The sequence below is a fragment of the Helianthus annuus genome, chromosome 6 (genome assembly GCF_002127325.2).
Source record: "Helianthus annuus cultivar XRQ/B chromosome 6, HanXRQr2.0-SUNRISE, whole genome shotgun sequence".
In the NCBI taxonomy this organism is placed as follows: domain Eukaryota; kingdom Viridiplantae; phylum Streptophyta; class Magnoliopsida; order Asterales; family Asteraceae; genus Helianthus; species Helianthus annuus.
The window spans coordinates 95555732-95576528 of record NC_035438.2 but is presented as its reverse complement, the minus strand read 5'-3'; the positions used below and the strand labels follow the sequence as shown (position 1 = coordinate 95576528).

At 39.0% G+C, this 20797-nt stretch overlaps 1 protein-coding gene across 1 annotated transcript; it reads left to right on the top strand.

The window, feature by feature from the left end:
* Positions 1-5012: 5012 nt before the first annotated feature.
* Positions 5013-6047, top strand: LOC110913171 (plasminogen-binding group A streptococcal M-like protein PAM). The gene is made up of 2 exons (XM_022158018.1): positions 5013-5648; positions 5742-6047. The coding sequence occupies exons 1-2, from the start codon at positions 5013-5015 to the stop codon at positions 6045-6047; spliced, it is 942 nt and encodes a 313-aa protein (XP_022013710.1).
* The last annotated feature ends 14750 nt before the right edge of the window (positions 6048-20797 follow it).

The following is a 20797-nucleotide window of genomic DNA, read 5'->3' as shown; positions in this document are numbered from 1 at the left end:
TCAGCTAAAGAGGAATAATTCAGTGAATGGCCACTCATTGCACTAAAGCATGAGGTAAACAGGATCAAGAAAATCAAGAATGATCCTAGCAAGAAAAGAACAGCTCCAAAATGGAGCAAATACAAACAAGCCATTGATAAACTCACTTCAGAACACAAGAAAAAGAAACAGGAGTTAGTGGATGCAAATGTGGATACTGCTAAAGCCATAGCAAAATGGACAAAGCAGTATACAGATGAGGCTTATGAAAGGTTGAAAAGAAGAAAAATGACAGATCCTAATTTACCAAAGAAGCCTGAACACAAAGAGCCAAAACAGGTCATTGATCCTAAACCACTATTTACATCAGCAGATATCCCAATCATTGTGATAAACCAAGAAAAAGGGAAATTGTTGACCAATGAAGAAGAAAAAGAAAAGGAAACTGAGTACTTTACAGAAGCCATCAAGAACATGGATCTAAATGAAGATAGCTCAGTGAAACTTCAAAACCTTGTCAAAAAGGTATTGACCAAACCCACATCACCAAACACTTCAGCAGATATGACAGACATTGAGCTTGAACAAAGAAAAAGGCAAGAGCTGATTGAACAAGAAGCTGCAGAAGACATAGCTACAGCAAATGAAATCATAAAAAAGGCCTTCAATCAAATGTCAGCTGAAAACTCAGAAGTAGCAAAAGGTCAGAGTACTGATCATGCTGAAAACTCTGAACTATCAAAAGCCCAGAGTACTGATCAGTCTGAAAACTCTGAACTAGAAAAAGATCTAATTGTTGATCAACAAATTCTCACAAGGCCTCAATCTCCCAACTCATCAGTGAATAAACCTCTCCCAAGAAACCCATTGGGTTCAAAAGTACTAAAATGGATGTCTGATCAAAAGACCCATGTATTGACCCTGATCAGATCCAATGGAGAAGTGAAGCACATATCAAGGGATCAAGCACTAGGCCTGGGTGTTGAAGATCTACAAGATCTCCTTGAGCTTACACTATGTAGGGATGAGGATGATACAAGTTCTCAGGATTTTGAGCTTCAATTTAAAGATCAAGTTAGGGAACTTCTGATGAGAAATAAAAATCCAGAATAATGAAGGGTTTTGGCATTATCTGTTCCAGGGGGAGATTGTTGGGATTGAACCCTACCAAAGGAACAGATAATAAAAGCCAAAACCGGTTCACAACAGAGGATTATTCATAAGCAGCTGTTTGCATTAAGCTTTCCCCTTGACAGTGGTTATTTGGCAACTGACAGACTTCAAAGCACTGTTCAATAAGACAACTGCTACTAAAGTACTGATGAAGATTAAAGGCTGAAGCTCAATCTACTGACGGAATCCAAGCACTGCTGAAGAGTTAAAGCACTGCCCATTCAAGGTCTGATCACCCTTTGAAGAAAGCACTGATGCTCAAACATCAGTGGTTGACTACATCAGTGGAATGAAGAATCAGTGTTTATACATCAGTGATTAGAATGTAATCAGTGTCTGTATGGTCAGTAGTTATAAATTAGTGGATAGAGTTTGTTAGGTTGTTAGATGTCACTTTCATGGTGACGTCAGCTGAGATGCTTCAGTGGTTTGGTATGCCTATAAATGTAACTGAAGAAACACTAGATAAATGGTCGGAACTGAGATATCTAGGGGGTTTGAATCCGCATAAAAGGTTAGTTCTCTCTCGATTGATCCAGTTGCAGCCGAGTTCCTTCTCCGGTGATTCTGCAAAACAGAGCACCGTTAGCCTCGTCAAGGGGAGAAGAGGGTTCTCTCCTTGACCCGACTCCGGTGTGAGAATAAGTATTGGTAACGGAGAAGATAAGTATTTTAGTAGTGAAATGTGTTCTGAGTTTATACCTGAAGAGTTCTCCTATTTACAACCGGGAGTTTGGGAGGGAAAATCTGTTATTGAAAAGATAACGGAAGATGCTAACGCCGTAGCGGTTATTTTTCCTTCCGTTAAGTCCTTTTAATCTTCGTTAAGTTGCTTGGATCCTGATGTGAATGCACACGGATCGTGACTTGATCTATGGTTGGGGAACTGCCACGTGGAAAGTGGTTTGAGTGGAGATCATTCTCCAATTACATGCTATCATTGTGATTTCAGGATGTTTGTGGTAATGACACGTGTCCAGACGGTTATAACCGTCTGGGTGGTGCACGATCATTTCCCTTCTAGAAGATTACTGCTGTAATCTGGTGTGACACCTTATGGTGTGCATACATCTGCATAAATCCCAAGTCTGGGTAAAATGGTATCCAAGTTTTAGATATTTGGGCAGAAGTATTGTTCTTAGGGTTTTAAACCCTTTGTCAATGGAAGGCGGCGCAAGGATTCTATGCTTTCCTTTAGGCGCGCGACTATCGCTTGTTGATCTCTTCCTTCCTTTTGTAAGACCAATGCGCGGCCGCGCAAGGTTAAAAGGTTGAAAGGCCAGTTGGTGGTATGGTCTCATATCTTTTTATGAGGTTTTTGGGACCTTACCCCTTCAAGTCCCCCCAGTCTAGTGTTGTACTTATGCAAATAAGTGGAGCACTGGACTTAGGAGAGAGAAATGTGTTTTTGGGCGCGAAAAAATGAGAAATCTTCTATGAGAAGATTTAATTTTGTTTTGAAGATTTCGGAAATTTTTTGACTTTATGGGATGGTACAGCTAGGACTGTAGGTCAGGCTGACATTGTCAGGTATATGCTGCTATCCGTGCTTTTCACGCGTGTGTGCAGGCGCGTGTGTACTTTTTCTGCTGTTTTGGGGGATGGTGGTATCCGGAAAAATCGCAGTGACGGTTACCGATGCTATTGATTGCAATAAGTATATAATCGCTTGGGTAACCTCCTAGTGCCATCATTGTTTTGTTGAAAACGTTTCCCCTTCCTTTCTTTTCTTGAAAATCCATTATTTCCCTTTTTATGTCGACCGGAGAACATCAAGAGGGTCTTGCTGAAGAGATGTCTACTGAACTTCCACCATTGAAGTGGCCGAGAGCGTCTTTTGACGGTTTGGTTCGGAATCTTAAGTTTCCAGAAAGCTGGGGTGCTCTGTACCCTGAAGAAGGGCAGACAGCAGCAGATGCTCCGGCCGGGTATATCACCCTCTTTTGGGATTTTTTCTGTGATGGCAACTTTCGTTTGCCTGTAACAACGTTTCTTCTTGAAATCCTTGCGTTTTACAATATTCATCTTTCTCAATTGCATCCCATCGGTATGGTCAGAGTTCGACATTTTGAGTTTGTGTGTCGGATTATGCACATTGAGCCGACTGTTCCTCGATTTAGGGTTTTTCACCAAATGCATTGTACCCAGGGGTTTTATTCATTTTTTCAAAGAGCTTCTGCGAAGAAGATTTTGCTTTATCCCTCGAAATCTTTCCATGATTGGAAACAAAAAAATTTCTTTATTAAGGCCGGAGTGATTCCGGTGAGGATGGTTTTAAGGGGAAAAGAAGATGTCCCTATTGAAACACTCCGAACCCCTTCTGATGAAACTTGGTACCAGGATTTGAAGGAAATTCCTAATATTGCCTTGCCGGAGAAAGCCCTTGTCGGAGCTGGTATGAGTTTGAACTGGAAGATGGACCGGGACGACAAGCCTGTGTATACAGAGGGAGGCCATGGTATGGTTTGGGTTCCCCTCCTGTCTTCTTCTTTTTTCTCTTTTTTTTTTTTTTTTGAGCATGTCCCCCTTTTTCTGCAGTTGTTTCGCTGTATGTTGTTGCATACAAAAGAGAAGGGGGAAGAATGGGTACCATTAAGAAAAATCCTGATGAAGAGTTTTGGTATGATCGTATTGCGAGGAATTTTTCTCTTCCGCGGGACGCGGATTTGTCTGAACAGCCTGCTGCTGGCGTAGGTAAGATTGCGCCTTCCGTGTGCTTTTACTTATTATTTGCGCGTTTGAGTGAATTGTTCTTTGCGCCTTATAGGTGAATTGTCAAATTTGGGCGTAGGCCCTGAGAAGAAAAGGCGTGTGATGACTAGTAATGTTGCGCCAAAGAAAGGCGATGCGGAGAAGGCTCAATCTTCTAAGGCTAGAAATGTTGAGAAGAAAGGTATGCGCCGTTCTTCTGACAAGTGTGATTATGTGGTGGTTTCTGATACTTTGGAGGGTCTTGCGCCTGCAGTTATTATTAGGCGACCGAAACCGAAACCGAAAGATTCTGCTAATACTCCTCCATCCAACCCAGATGATCTGATTGACTTGGAATCTAGCCCTGAGCATTTAGTGCAAAGGGGAGCGAGCAAGAGAAAACAAACCGATACTGACGCGGAGGGTCAACCTCCTAAGAAAGTTCAAAGAAAGAAGATTACCCGAAGGGGGAATCTTGATGCTTTTGTTACGTAATCTGTTCCTGGTAAGTAGTATCTTCCCTTGCTTCCTTTTTATGGATTAGATTCTTACGGTTTTTTATTTTTGCAGCGGCTCCTGTTGCTCCAACTCCCACAAACGTGCAATCTGTGGTGAATGAAGAACTTCCTCCTACCCCTCCGCATGCTTCTGCAGCTGCTACGGAGGGTGCAGATGACGCGGAGAAGTCTGTTGAAACCGAGAGGCCTGCTGATGCTGGCTTAGGAATGGTGGACGATACTGAAAATCCTTCGGCCCCCGAGGTGGTTACTCAAGACCAAGGGGAAGGAGCAACTGAAAAAACTCCTACTCTTTCTCCTTCAGACATTGTGCCAGAGCATGTTGAGAGGACGACGGTTGAAGAGCAAGACTCGTTTGCCGGTATTAGTAAACAATCTCCCATCCGCCCAGAGGAAACTTTGGGAGATTATTACTATCGGAGCTATTCGGAGAAGGATGCTGCTGACCTTCACGCCCCTGTTTGGAATTTGAAGAAAGGGGATACTTTTGCGGACTAGCATGTGTGCCAAGATTGGCTGCAGGGGATACTTCCGCCTGGGGAGGTCAAGTTTCAGGAAAGTCGATCTTGTGAACAGGCTTATCAGTCTTATGTTGCTGAGACTGCCTCTCATGTTTCTACCACCAACCGTATTGTTCGTGAGTGGTATAACATGCATAAAGAGCAGAAATCTTTCATGGCGGCTCAGAAGAAATTTTTCAACGATGAGAAACGTCTGGCTCAATTGATGGCTAAATTAAAAGATGATCAAGCCAAGTTTGAGGCTAAGCGCAAGACTAAGGAATGGTCTGTTGCTGGTTGGAAGAGAAGGGCTGAAGCTGCTCTCCTTTCTGAAGAACGTAAAAATTGGAAGAAAATTTACGAAAAAGATAATGCTGAGAAAGCCAACCTTCGCACTATTATTAGTAATCTCAAAGCTGATGTTGAAAAGCTGAAAAATCAAGATGCGGAGGTTGAAAGATTGAAGAAGGAGAAGGCTGACTTAGAGGCTGCGCTGACGGAGGCGCGTTTTCATAGGGAACGGAGTGAGCAACGGGAGGTACAAGCTTTAAGCACTCTTGCCATTAGAGATAAGGAACTAGAGGAACTTACTGCTTTGGTTTCTGACCAGGAACAACTGAAAAAGGACCTGGAGCTTGCGCGTTCCGAAAATGCTGAATCCTCACGCCGCTTAACTGAGGCTGAAGAGAAACTGGAAAGTTCGGAAACGGCGCGGGTCTCGGCGGAAAGCGAGCTTGAGCCTTTAAAGAACGATATGACCTGGTTGAAGGATCGTGGGATTGCTTGTGTAAGTTCCTTCTCTTATATATGCGCTTGCTTTTGCTCTTCTCTCTTCTTCCTTTTTTTTTTGTTGTTTTACCAATGTCGATTGATTTCATAGGTTGCTGAATCTGTATTGAACTCTAAAGAACTGGATAAGACTGTTGCTGATTTGGTGGTTGCTGCGCGGCGGGATGGTTATGCAGAATGCTCCCAACATGTAAATAGTGCGCTGAAAGTTACTTGGGATGATAGCAAGTCCGCTGCTTTTGGCGTAGATACTGCCGCTGCGCTTGCTTCTCTGAAGGCAGAGTTTAATAATTTACAACTTCCAGTTATGGAGTTGATAAATGTGGCGCTGCAGTCGGATGATCCGATAACGCAGCTTAAAGAAATCTTCCCTGATGAGGATGAAGATTTAGAGTAGGGTGAAATTGTTTTTGAACAATTTGTGTTTCCCCCCTTTTCTTTTTTTTTTGTGTGTGTGGGACGTAGATCCTTGTTTTGTTGCGCTTGCTCGAAACACTGTCGTGTTTGAATCTTTTCAGGGCGTATTTGTACGCTGAAGGTAATATGTTTCTATTTGTTTGAATGACTTTACAATATTTGCATGAGTACAATTGCTTTTGCTTAAGTAAGGCGAATAAAGTTGGTATGAAGCTCATGTGTGAAGCTTATGGTCGTTTGTGAGGTAATCACTGACCGCGTATGGAGCTTATTTTACACTACCATAATGTTTTTGCGCTTACTAAAAAGAAATTGCATGCATTTTGTAAACACAAATGATAGAAACTTTGTAATTTTATTAATGGATAAAGCTCAGAGGCGTTACAAAGTTTTTAATAATTAGATGGGACTTAACTTACTCTCTGATAGTTTCGCCATATTCGATGTTTTTTTCCTGTGGGGAACTCTACGGAGTCCTTTAAGTCTTTGCCCGCTTGCTGGAGGTTTCTTCTCCCCGGGTAATCTGCTTTATCTCCTTGCGCATATTCTGGAGTAGATGCGCGAACTCCCCATTTTTGAGGGCTTTCTCTATTTCGGTGCGCAAGGAAATGCAGTTGTTTGTGGTGTGCCCAGTGTCCTTATGATATTCACAATATTGCGCCAGGTCTTGGCCACGTTTACTCTTCATCGGAATTGGCGGTTTGAACTGATAGTCCTCGGTACTCAGCACCTCCGCCGGGGTCTTTGTTAGGGGGGTCCACTGCCTCTCCCTATTTTCATGCTTGTTTTCTCTTTGAGCAGAGAGTTTGTTAATTGTTATGCGAGCATCTTCAGAGGAGCGGCTTCCGGATGACTCGCGCCATGATTTTTTGAACCTTCGCTCGCCCGTTGCACTTAAATCTGTGGGCCTGCTGTGCGGTGGTGGTGGCCTATTTGTAGTAAGGTTTTTCTCCGTCTGCGCATAAACCTTGGCCGCCGCCATTATCTTTTCCCAACTCTTGGGAAGGCCCTCTGTCCCGGATAATACTTTGACCATACCGTCACATCTAATCGAGTTTTATAACCGATCTCCAGAGCTATTTCCAGTATAAACTTCGAGTTTTCCGCTGCTTCTGCAGGGCGGTAAACTAGGTCATAATTATGCTCTGCCTCAGGGTTGTAAACCGCTCGAGGCCTGGATTTGTTAGAGTTTGGGTGTAGTCTGTTGAATACGCTGGTGTTTGCACTCAAACGATATGTTTGATCGGATTCATCGGTGTGGGCCTCCCATTGGGAACCCAACCTGTCATGAACCGATTGCCTTTGGCGAGGCTGTGACTCATGGTGTTGTCTCTGGTAGCTGTTTGTACCATCATAAGTTGATTCTTCTCGCTGGGAAGCATGAGCTCTAGATCCCGGCCTTCGTGATTGTGTTACGGGAGCAGTTTGAGCACACAACTGCGTGTACACTGCATTTAATGCCCCTTGTGACCGGACATATCATGATATCGGAGTTTCTCCCGGTGGTAAAATTGATTGAGCGGGATTTGTGGGAAATATCCCTGGAGTAACAGGGTTATTTGCTCCATTAGATTGAACCTCATTATCGTCTGAGGCCTCTTCTACCATCCCTTCTACTGGTAAATTGTTTTCGACATTTGGTCGAGGACCAGGCTGTCGGTGAGAAGATGAATTTTCTGCCATGTGCAAAAACAGAAAAATGAGATGAACTGAATCGAAAACGAGATAGAAACTAGAAAAACTGAGAAAACGGTGGGCGCCAATGAAGAAACACTAGATAAATGGTCGGAACCGAGATATCTAGGGGGTTTGAATCCGCATAAAAGGTTAGTTCTCTCTCGATTGATCCAGTTGCAGCCGAGTTCCTTCTCCGGTGATTCTGCAAAACAGAGCACCGTTAGCCTCGTCAAGGGGAAAAGAGGGTTCTCTCCTTGACCCGACTCCGGTGTGAGAATAAGTATTGGTAACGGAGAAGATAAGTATTTTAGTAGTGAAATGTGTTCTGAGTTTATACCTGAAGAGTTCTCCTATTTACAACCGGGAGTTTGGGAGGGAAAATCTGTTATTGAAAAGATAACGGAAGATGCTAACGCCGTAGCGGTTATTTTTCCTTCCGTTAAGTCCTTTTAATCTTCGTTAAGTTGCTTGGATCCTGATGTGAATGCACACGGATCGTGACTTGATCTATGGTTGGGGAATTGCCACGTGGAAAGTGGTTTGAGTGGAGATCATTCTCCAATTACATGCTATCATTGTGATTTCAGGATGTTTGTGGTAATGACACGTGTCCAGACGGCTATAACCGTCTGGGTGGTGCACGATCATTTCCCTTCTAGAAGATTACTGCTGTAATCTGGTGTGACACCTTATGGTGTGCATACATCTGCATAAATCCCAAGTCTGGGTAAAATGGTATCCAAGTTTTAGATATTTGGGCAGAAGTATTGTTCTTAGGGTTTTAAACCCTTTGTCAATGGAAGGCGGTGCAAGGATTCTATGCTTTCCTTTAGGCGCGCGACTATCGCTTGTTGATCTCTTCCTTCCTTTTGTAAGACCAATGCGCGACCGCGCAAGGTTAAAAGGTTGAAAGGCCAGTTGGTGGTATGGTCTCATATCTTTTTATGAGGTTTTTGGGACCTTACCCCTTCAGTAACAGTACCTTGTACTGTTACATTTGATTGACTGAGTGGGTTCTTCTCCTCATGTCTAATCCTTTCATCTTGTGCAATCAACCTTGGAGCATCAGGCTGAGGGGGAGTTTAGTTTGTAAGCATGCTCTGTAAATCTTTTGATTTGTATTGTAATCATTTGACTCAGTATGAAGCATTGGTTTATCAAAACTATTTTCTCCTTTGATTGTGTTTACAAAGTTTGTTTTCATTTCCGCTGCATTTCAATCTCAATTCATATCTACTGATTTGTTCAAATAATACAAACAAACACAATCATGACAGTCTCCAATCCTAACATTAACTTTAAATTATATTTACTTTTGGAATAATTGTTTAATCAATATTTTTGTATTAATACTTCACAAGTATTTTAACTCTGTATTTCCTTCCCAACGATGGGGGTATTTATACATATATATTATAGTTCCGATAATATATTTTTAAGTCCCACTTAGAAAATATATATAACTTATTTGTCCAAAATAATAATGTATTCCCAAGAAAATATATACTTTTCCCAAAAATTATATATCTTCTAAATATAGTAGGAAAATATATATTTTATCTCCCAAAAATATAATATATTTGCTCTTTGTTGAAAATATGATATAACTTAGTAATATCCACAAAAATCATATTTTCACCTCTTTCGTTTCCAAAATAATATTTACCAAAAATCATGGTTGTAAGAGTATTTTCCGGAATATTTCATAAGTTACGTTTTTGCATTCGGTTTCACAATATCAAGTGTGTAACTTAAATATTTATTCCTTGCGATTTTTGGTATTATTTTGGAGTTGTAAGTGTCATGGTATTTTTTAAGTTATATTATTTTACCCTAAAATAATATAACTATTCCATATAGCAAACAAATATTCACACAAATGCCTTAGTATAAAATATATATTCTAAATATATATTTATCCATTTTTATTTACAAAAACCAACCTCCGATACTTTGTATTTTTTTGTTACAAAAATTTATGGCAAAGTTTATATTGAAAGACATGGTTCAAAACATACTTGTAAACACTTGTTTAGAAAATATTTTCTTAAGTGTTGGAATTTTTAGAAAATTTCGCCATAGTTTCCTTTGTAAATGGAGGTGTCCATGCTATTTAGCATACCATTTTCTTTTCAAAAAATCATCCAAACAATCAACAACAAATCACTAATCATCTTACACTTACCAAGTGCAAAAACTATATATTTTACATAATAACATGAACTTGATTTTTCACAAAAATGTGTAGTAACTTGGTAAAGTATTTAGTAGCCTTTGTTACCTTCCAAAATATATTTACTACTTGGTAAACTTCATTCTTGAGGATTTTAGATGTTTACAACTTGTAAACATATTTTACAAAAATGTTTCTTTACTAAACCTTCTTGTTTTTCTAGTGTTTACACACTTGTTTTTCCACTAGAAATGGTGCAAGTTTTGTGAAAACCATGATCTTTCAAAAATCACCCTTTTAAACTTGGTTTTCTTGGAAAATCTGTCACACACCGATATTTCCACATATTACCGGTAGGCCCGGTGGGGAGTATCGTGACGTAGTTGATATCATCATAGTCAAACAACACAATTTAAATGCACAGCGGAAGCAAAAGATAATTATATTACAACCGAATGAGAATATCAAAGTATTACAAACGGTATGTAGAAGATCCACATGCGGATCAAATAAAAGAAAACTGTTCAACAGACTTTAGGCATCTAGAACTTGCAAGATTCCCTATTAACGCCCTGAGCTCCCAGCCAATTACGTGCAGTACCTGTCACTTAACCTTTTTGGAAAATACGTCAGTTTACACTGGTAAATACAATTTAACTGACTCATTTTGAAAATGTTTAAGAAAATTGATTTGAATGCACAAGGCACAAAAATTCTTTTATAACTTGGGACAATTTTATTAATAAAAATCTTGTATCTGATTTACATGTTTGTCCAACATTTAGGGCCGGTGATTATACAAACCGATCAAGATTAATAGACACACCACAAATATAACCTCACAAGAAGACACCCTTACGAGTGAGTATATCTTTTACATATGCAACAGGAGGTGTTCTGCCTACACCTTGTGCTTACGTTGTGGCCATTCACTTTTTAAATGAGCCAAGGATATCTAGGACACGGTCATTAACCCCCAATGTTATTTGTTATCAAGCAATACAAATTAAAAATGGATTATGAAATTTAATCATCTCCGATTAAAAGGTTTCTACACCCGACCAAGCGGTATTTTTATAATACCGTATCCCAAGCCCGTATAAGGGAAAATAAGTTAAAAGTATTTACCTGAGCTAGCAATGCAATTTATACTCAGCCGTATATCCTAATTAACAAGCACAAGTACCTTTAATGGGGCTCTTAATCTGGAACAAAGGTTTTTATTAACCTATTAGATTCCTAACAGGTCTTATTTAAGTTGAAACTTAGACCGGTTAGTTTTAAGGAAGGGTTTACGGTTCAAAACGCAAGATTAAGCGCAGACCGGATTAGAATGTGATTTAGACCCAACAAGTTTTGGGACTTGTATAATATGGGTAAACTAAACACAATCTGGATTTTGAAGTGAAAGTGATAAGGTTTGACCCGTTTCGGTTAATTTATGCAAACTAGTTACATAAACCGTACCGAATGCGAAAATGCATAACGGGTAACCAAATGAGTCATATACAAGTTTCCTAAGTTAATATGCCTTAAATATGATGTGATATCAGTAAGATACCTTCCGTTATGCCCAAAACGAATTTAACTCAAACTATGCCCCGTAGGGGTATTTTGGTCATTTTAAAGGTTATAAAAGAGCTTAAATATTAATCTGAGTTACAGGTCTGATATAATCAGTAAAATACTTAATTTAATAAGTTATCACAGTAGGGTATTACATATATGTGAAATTTATCATTTATAACCAAACTATGCATCGTAGGGGCATTTTGGTAATTTCACATAAGTCTAAAAGGTCAAAACTAGAAATCTGAGTTTAAAACTTTTGCTTACTGTTAAGATATAAAATTTTTCTGAAAATATCAGTAGGCATCAAACCTTATATGTTCAAAATAATTTTAGTACATACTATGCGTTTAAAACGCATAAAAAGACAGTTTTAAGCGATTTCCGGGTTTTATAAGAAAATCTGGTATTTTTATCATTCCAGAAAGTTTAAAATATTTTATTTATCATATAAAATCAGTAGCAAAAGGTTTGGGGTCAAAATGTTTTGTAAAACTCAATTTATAAGCCAAAAGGGCAAAACCGGCAATTACCGAATTAAGCCTAGAACCCTATGTTATGCTCAGCCTAAAAATAAATAAAAATCTTCAAAAATCCCAAAATATTATTTTATATCAGTAGGTAAAAAACTTGGTATCAAAAATTGGGTTTAAATAGGCTTTATGCTAATTACGCTGTTTAATTAATAAAAAGCTTTCTATTTACGCTATTGAGCATAACTCCTAATCTAGACCTCAAACTGATGTCAAATTTTAAGGACAAGTTTATAAATCAGGAATAAAGATCATTGTCCTCTCACATTTTCAAAAATCTCTTTTAGGGTCAAAAGGGCATAACGGTCAATAATTAGGCATATAACGGAAACATGTAAATGAATAGGATAACAAAGGATCCAAGTTGTATAACCTCAGAGGGTTATACTAACCTATAACATGGTCCTAAAGGAATCCTAAGGCATATCTAAACTAAGCTAAATCGGGTCAGAACTGGAAGTCAAAGCAAAAGTCAACTTTTGCGACTTTCGGTTCCGAACCGAGCCTATACTTAGAATTGTCGGGTTGAATCATGCTTAGGCATGTTCAACTAATATTTACCAAGTTATTAAAGTGATAAAACTGATTTTATGGCTTTTAAATTAATAGTTATGACTTTTATTTAAAAAAACTAACCCGTTTGACTTTTATTTGACCCGACAATTAAACTAAGTAATCGTGGTAATTAGGAGGTGCCCCTTTGAGGGTTTAACACCTACCTAATTACGGTCACGTAGCCATGTTCGTTGTGAATCATGGCTCAACCGTTTAAAAGTCAAAGCGTTTATCGAAACGCTTGACTTTTCGGCTATAACCGCTAAATAATTAAACTAAGCACGAAAGGGGACTTATAAAGGGTCCAAGCAAGGAGGTTTTGATCCTAAATTCTCAGGTATGAAGAGCAAGGTCTCCAACTTAGAGAATTCGGAAATCAAGTGTGAAATGAGAGCAAGATCAAGTGGGTTTATATAGGATTTCAAGAACTGTTAGGATCGTTTCTCGTAACCCGAGCTTCAATCTTGGCCCTCCACTTGGGCAAATGGTTTTGGAATACAATGGGATGTTAAAAACCATCAAATGGTAGCCCAAGGTATTGAAAATATTACATAAAAGTCCTTGAAAAACGACCAGAATGCTGAAAATAAGAATCTGCCCAGACCTGGGCGTAGGCTACGCTGCAGGGGGCGTAGGCTACGGCCTGCACAGATCAAACAACTTTCAGAAGTTGCAATTTTGGTCCCTGTATGTGTTTAAGCTCATATTTGACCCGTTTAAAGCCCGATAAGCCATTCTCAAGGCTCTACAATGATATCTAAACATAGGGGACATGAAACATGTTCAAAAACATGTCGGATGTCGGTTCGTTTGGCCGTACGATTACGTTGTTTGACGAATTACGACGAAACACGAACGGACGCTAAAAACGATCCAAATTACGCGACGAATGGGATTTTATCAATCCAAACACTAAAATAAAATATTTTAGTGCTTACATAAATTTTTGGAGGTCCGGATATATCCAGAATGTAAGATATGCGCGAAAATGCAAACTTGTGCACTTTTAGTCCCTGCATGGCTTAAAAGTTTATTTTTGCACACCGAACACTTCTAAGCCTATATCTAAGCTATGTAAAGGATAATTAGGGCATGTTTAACTCATGTTCATATTCCGGAAGGTCCGAATCATACGAATCGACATACTTTTGTAGTTTGACGCAAATAGTCCTTTAATCGCACAAAGTAGCGCGAAATGTCATTTAATGATATCCAGGCCTTCCATGGCCCATAATGGGCATTACCAAGCATGAGTTTAATTATTGCTACGCTCTCGATCGCTTAAATGATCAGCAAAAGGCGTAGATTCAAAAGTTGACGCTTTAGGTCCCTCTAATGTGCAAACTTGCGCATCTCATCATTTAATGGCATCAAAGCCTTATTTAATCCATATTAAGCATTCTTGAAAGTATTATTAAACATCACGATGCTTTGGGTTCGCTGAAAGGTCATTCAGAGGTATAATTAAACATATTGACACTTTTAACCCCTTATATTTGCAAAGTTGCGCGTAACGTCACTTAAAGGCATAAAAACCTTAGACGGCCATTATTTGGCATTCCCGAGAGTATAATCAAATATCATGAAGCTCTCGGTTTGTTAAAAGGTCACTCAGAGGTAAGACGGCCATTATTTTAACCCTTTATTGCGCAAACTTTCAATTAATTACGCAAACGGCTACACTTGATCAACAAGTGGCTTATTTGTGAATATAAAACCGTAAAAGGTTATTTAAAAGCTTATTTTAGGTATGTTAATACTTCCAGTCCTTCTATAATCAAAGTTGTTTGATTTTTCGAAAAATTTGTCCCTTAAATTCAATGTTGGACTTTATTAGGGTTTATTACACGTGTCAACACATCATTGGACGTGATTTTACGAGGTGTTACAAAATCATTCACAAGTCTTAGATTCACAAGTTTACTAGTTCACTTTGTTTGTCATTTTACAAGAAATCATTTTATGTTCAGGTTCATGTCTTTACTAGAAGATGAGTATTTTATGTAAACACATAATCATCCCCTACTTGGTAAATCATGTTTTTAATCATAATAGAGCAAGTTACATGCAGTGGCGGACCCGGAATTTTTTTCCTAGGGGTGCGGAAACTTTTTTAAAGATTTTAGACCCGTAGCTATATAAAAAAATCGGTTCATAGCGGATCGGGTCGGGTCGGGTCAGGTTGGGTCATGTAAAACAAGTAAACACAAACAAACAAAGTTTCATAGCGGGTCAAATCAGATCGGGTCGGGTCCATTTCAATTTTCAAACAATTAAATCTTAGTTCCTAACTTCTTATCATATTAACAATCAGATCGGGTCGGGTCCATTTGAATTTCAAGCCCTAGTAATTGTTATTTACCAACCAACAATCATATAATCAACAAAACCACCCAACTAAAGACTAGAACAACTCAAAAATACATAAAAACATATAAAATTTTAAACCTTTTTAACAAATATATATATCTGTTTCTATTGAAAAAACCCAAATAAAACATCAAAACAAATCGAATTACCTATTTAAGTTCAATTTTTGAATTTCATTTTTTCAAACCCTATACTAGAATCATATAATCAATAAGAAATTAAGAAACAACAAACCCATACTATAAAGACTAGAACAACCCCAAATAACCTCAAAACACATAAAAGTTTAAACTTTTTTTAACCCATCCTAAAATCCTATTATCTCATGACTCTTGAACAAAAAATCGCATAACATCAAAATAAAAAAATAAAAAAACAAAACAAAACTTGTACCTGTCAAGGGCGGCCAGAATTAACCAGTTTACAGCCGGAATTTTGTAGTCGCCGGCCGGAATTATGCTGTTGAGGCAGAGGGAGGGCGGGAGTCGCTGGCAAGTGGCAGCGATTTGGGGTTTTTTTTAATTATGTGGACTGGTTTTGTTTAACAAAACTAGTAGTTGGGTTGGGCTTGAATGGGTTTTAAGTTATTGGGGTTGATGAATTGAATTTAAGTTTTATTAAAGAAGTTAGTGAGCTAACTTGTTTACATAATTTGATCGGGTTACAATCCGTGTTCACAATTTTTTTTATATAAATTCCTAACATTTTTTTCTAAGGGGTGCGGACGAAAATATCCAAGGGGTGCGGTCGGAATTTTTCAAGGGGTGCGGTCGGGATTTTTCGCGAAAAATACCACTAATTTTTTTTTCAAGGGGTGCGGCCGCCCACCCACCCTATAGGTGAGTCCGCCACTGGTTACATGTAATGATCAACATCAATATCTCTAATAATCAAAAAGCAAACATCATCCATATGCTAAACAACATCATTCTATCCATATTTCATCATGTGTTAGCATTATGTTTCAAGATTCAAGTGTATGATCTTTAGTGTTCTTGTGTAAATCAACATAATATATCTTTTAACCACTAGAAATATGAAGTAATAAAGGTTAAGATGATCTTACTACTAGCTTGAAGCTAGGGAAGAAACAAGATGAAGATTGAGTGGATAAAAGCTTGTAAAGGAGGTCCTTCAAGATTCGTGAGTTCCACACTTCCTTAGACACCTTGTAACACCTTGAGAGCACCTTGGAGTGGATGAATGAAAATCTAAAATGGTGGTGTGAGGAGGGGGTTATTCGGTCGTAGCTTATGAGAGGGAGAGGAAAAGTGTGGTGAAGTTGTGAAGATGAAGATGGTTATGGTCCTTATAAGCTCTAATCCCTTATTATCCATAGGTTAATGTGTCTCCCATAGTACAACCAAGATCACTTCATATCCCAATGAAAGATTATAGAAGATTTAGAGAAATCTTGGAGATTAGATAAATCTTGGAGTGTGGGGCCACTAGTGAGCCGTAAATTGCGAGGGGGAGGGGGTAAATTGTAATTTGAATGATAAAGGGGGTAATTAGTGGAAGGTTAAATGTTAAGTCTAGTGTTTAATGTGTAGGATGCTTTATGTAGAATGTTTAAGTGTTCGGGGACCATAACTAGCTCAGAAAAATAAAAACAATGCTTCTAGCAATATTTTAGTGTTCCCGGTAATGTCCGGTGGTTCGGTTAGATACCGGTTCGTTAAAGTGCGAAGTTATACCGTATAGTGTCCTTTATGTAACTTTTTGTGACACTTTTAATTCCCGACACTTAGGAAAGCATATAGGACTATTTTGCCATATTTTTGCATGTTACTAGCATGTTAAAATGCTGATTTTTGATGATAAATGCATAATTCTGCATTTTGAGGGGGTTTTAGGCACTTTCCGGACTTAAACTATCACCTAGTGACGCAGTTTTATGGTCCTCACTTCCACACTCCATACTAGTGTAGTACCTTGTCTCTGGCTCATACTGGGCCTCAAAACACTATCTGTCTATGTACTGGCACTGTCAATATATTTCTGAGTTATCCGCTAACTGTGCTAACTATGCTTTGCGCATCATGTATGTCACTAAAGTTTGTATGTAATAAATGGTGTGACAGCATGAAATGTGATGCACATGTATGTATGATACAGAAATCATAAAGCAGTTTATATCATCAGTTGTAATCAAGCACAGTCATTAAGCATAAATTTAATATTAATTAATCGTACGAATACCTGTAATCGTACGAATTTAACAAAATATTCACAAATAATCTCATTCTTATGCTTCCACTTAACCATATCTCTTTTATTAGCCACAATACAAGAATTAAACTCCTGAGCTAACCAAGGGTATTTAATATTCCATTCTAAAGGAATTTTCCAACCAGATCATCAGCTAACTCATTAACCTTAGTTTTACTCTCATATCCAGCCTCTTTTATATCCCTCATATCAATCAAATCAACCAACAATCCTATGTTATGCCAACAATCAAACCAAGCATTAGCCCCACACCCGTTACCAATTTTAACAACAAAATTTCTTCTAAAAAATCTTCTATGTTTTAATATTTGTTGCCAACTCCAAGAATCAACATTAGTCTCATTCACCTCCCATATATTCCTATGATGAAGCTTATAACACTTAGCCCATTTTACCCATATTGTATTTTTACCAGAAAGAACATTCCACAAATGTTTTGACATAAGAGTCATATTTTGAAATTTTAAAGAGGAAATATTCAAACCTCCTTGAGAGTCCAGGATCCGGCGAGTTTGACGGAGCTTTGGTCCCGAGATAACCAGTTCGGTGATAAGAAATGAGTAGAAGTAGAGAAGGACACCGAACAAGTCACTTATAATCTGGTTTGTATTAATATATGAAAGTTACATACCCGCGAAACCAGTTGGACAACATCTTCCCTCAGGGAACCAAAAGCTTGTCCAAAACAAGAACCAAGCACCTTTAGATATAGGACTAGCCCCTTCGTACGAAGCTACATAGCCCATTCGTACGAAGCTGGTGAGTGGTCTTGTGGATCCATACGAACTGATCAGGGTGTCCGTTCGTACGAAGGGACTCCCTTCGTACGAAGGTACTATAACATCACAATACCTTTCAGTTTGTACTAGATTTCACACTATTCTATACAAGATTCAACACACGCTCTATCTAGTTTATTCGCACAGTGGTGGACATACACAATATGCACCAACAGATTCCCCCTTGGCCGTCATTGTCGAATCGTTAAATTGAAAACCTTGAGCCGTGTTTTGAATATTCTGCAACTTCAATCAGGCATCTTGAAATCTTCAATCAATTCCCCGTTGATTGATGATTCAGGTTTGTTTTGACAATGTTATGCACAAATTCCCCCTGAAATGAATTTTCAGGTCTTTGTTTGCACAGTTCACGAATCCTCCTCTGATTTGCTCAACTTCAATCTTCATGAATATCATCAACTTGAAACTAATCAATGCAGCTTCTCTGTTTCAACTTTAACCACATCCGCGTTCGGTTGTTGATATATCATTTCAGCACCATCGATCGCGCATTCCGCCTGCTTGATCTAGTTAATGTACAAAAACCCAACCGGCAATTGATAGAAACTTCGAACACCCCACTGGTTAACCTCAAATCTGTGATTGACCATGAAAATCTGAAATCCCGTTTTTCGTGATCACCTTTAAGCACCTTCAAGAATGATTGATCAGTATAAACGGTATCTCCACAATCAGCAAATCTTCATCGGATCAAATCATCTGGTAAGGTATACCGATCTTCGAAGCATTCGTCCACAATCAGATTCATCTTCTCAGACAATCTAGATCTCAGAAGCTTTTGTTAGTCTTGAAAAACTCATGATATCACTCAACGGTTCAATCGAACGCGGAATATAAGATCAAACCGAATGAACAAAAAGAAACTTATCATTGCAAAACTTAGTGCTGCTGCTTAGATCGCACATAGTCTCAAGGACTGTCTGGTACGATCTTTGAGAACCTTGCACACAATCTCTAGGATTGTCTGGTACAAGGTTCTCCTTTGAGGGATTACATGATTACACAATGGGAGAGCTCTATCACTAATAATCTAATCAAGAGTATATATAGGAGCCTCTACCCCGTTGGCCCACATGGCCTAGCCCAAGCCCAAGTGCTAATCTAAACCAAATAAACAAAAACAAATACAATAAAGATAAGAGCACAACTCTGGACCTAACAATCTCCCCCTAGTTTTATGCTCTCTTTATTGCGGTTTAGATGATCTCCAATCTTGGGTCTTCTCCTTTAGTGGCCCAGCAGTGAACGAGCCCATCAACGTATCTTGGATGAAGTTTGAATCTATGTCGGATGAAATATGATGATAATTAATGTTGTCGGACGAATGGCGGATGACTTCGGATGCGTCTGGGATGAACTTCAACGTATCACGGATGAAAGAAAATGATCTCGAATGAAAATGTATGACCTCGGATGATATTTCCAATCCGAGATGAAATACTGATTCACTAACAAGAACACACGGATTCAAAGTAACCTGTCTGGTATTCAAGTCGCGCAAAAACACAAGTTTGCACAAGAACTAATAAGGACTCCATTAAATTGTATACATGTTTCAAATTGCCCAAATTTAACAACACGAGAAGATAAATTGTTATTTATCCCCTGTTTTGTTATTTCAGCAAATGTGACTTTCTTTTAGGCCTTGGCTTTATCAGCCGGCCCAATCTGTTCTTTAGTTGGACTGGTAGATAAATTACCTGATCCATCTCCATCATTCTCTGAAATAAGCTCAACTGGGCCCATCGAAGGTGAAGGGTCATTGCTGCTATTTGGTCTCACAATCTACAGTCCAGTAGCATCTTAGGAAACATTCTGATCCATATCATCATCTTTCTTATATGACCCCATACCCAGTTCCAAATTTACGCCCACCACTGATGAAGGCCCAATAATATTTGGGCTTGATACCCGGTTTTCACATTGCTTCGAGACAATATCAGTTGGACCCATCTTTGCACCAATTCCCACATCTGCAGTTGTTTCCTGATCGGGCCCCACCTCAGAACATTCTATCTGCCCCTCCATCACATCATCCAACGGACAAAAATGATTAGTTTTTTTTTTATAATTCTGAATGGACATCATGTGCACAACCGCTAATTCCCCTGACATCGTACTGACATCAGCAGCACTAGGCCCATAATGTTCCCCACAAAATTTTGCACTGAATTCAAAACATGCCCTTTATTTCCTGACCGTAGATCACTCATCCCATCTTACAGCTCACAGCTATTAGGGTTTTTTAATTCCCTGATGTGACAACATGTGCAGCCGCCTAGGAATGTTCCTGCTGCATCAATCGAAACGTCATCATCATCAGCTTTTCATTCGAAATCACCAACAAAACATCTCGGGCGAACTCTGATCATTTCATTTTCCACATTTGGAGCATCGCGGATCATTTAATCTTTCAATCATCCGAGATTTCATCATCCATTTGTCCATAATTCATCTTCTCCGTTCACCATTCATTGTTCTCTGACGTGAACTCCGATCTTCGGACAGCCACCGCTGTACATCACCAACCTGCAACTTCTTCTCCGGCGTGACACCCTGTAACTTCTCCTTTGACAACTGACAACCACCATAAAACTTTCACCATCTACGTACAATTGCAGGTCCATTCAGTTTCATCATCTCTAGTTACCACCCCGTGCCACCAACTCCAGCCGCAACCATCATCTCTAGTATTCCTCGGATCTTTCAAAAATCCACCTTCTTCATGTCATGTTCACCAGAAACATCATAATCCAGCTGATACGGCGGCTCCGGGACACGGTGTTGTCGAAGATGACGGCATGGAACTCTCCATCTTTCT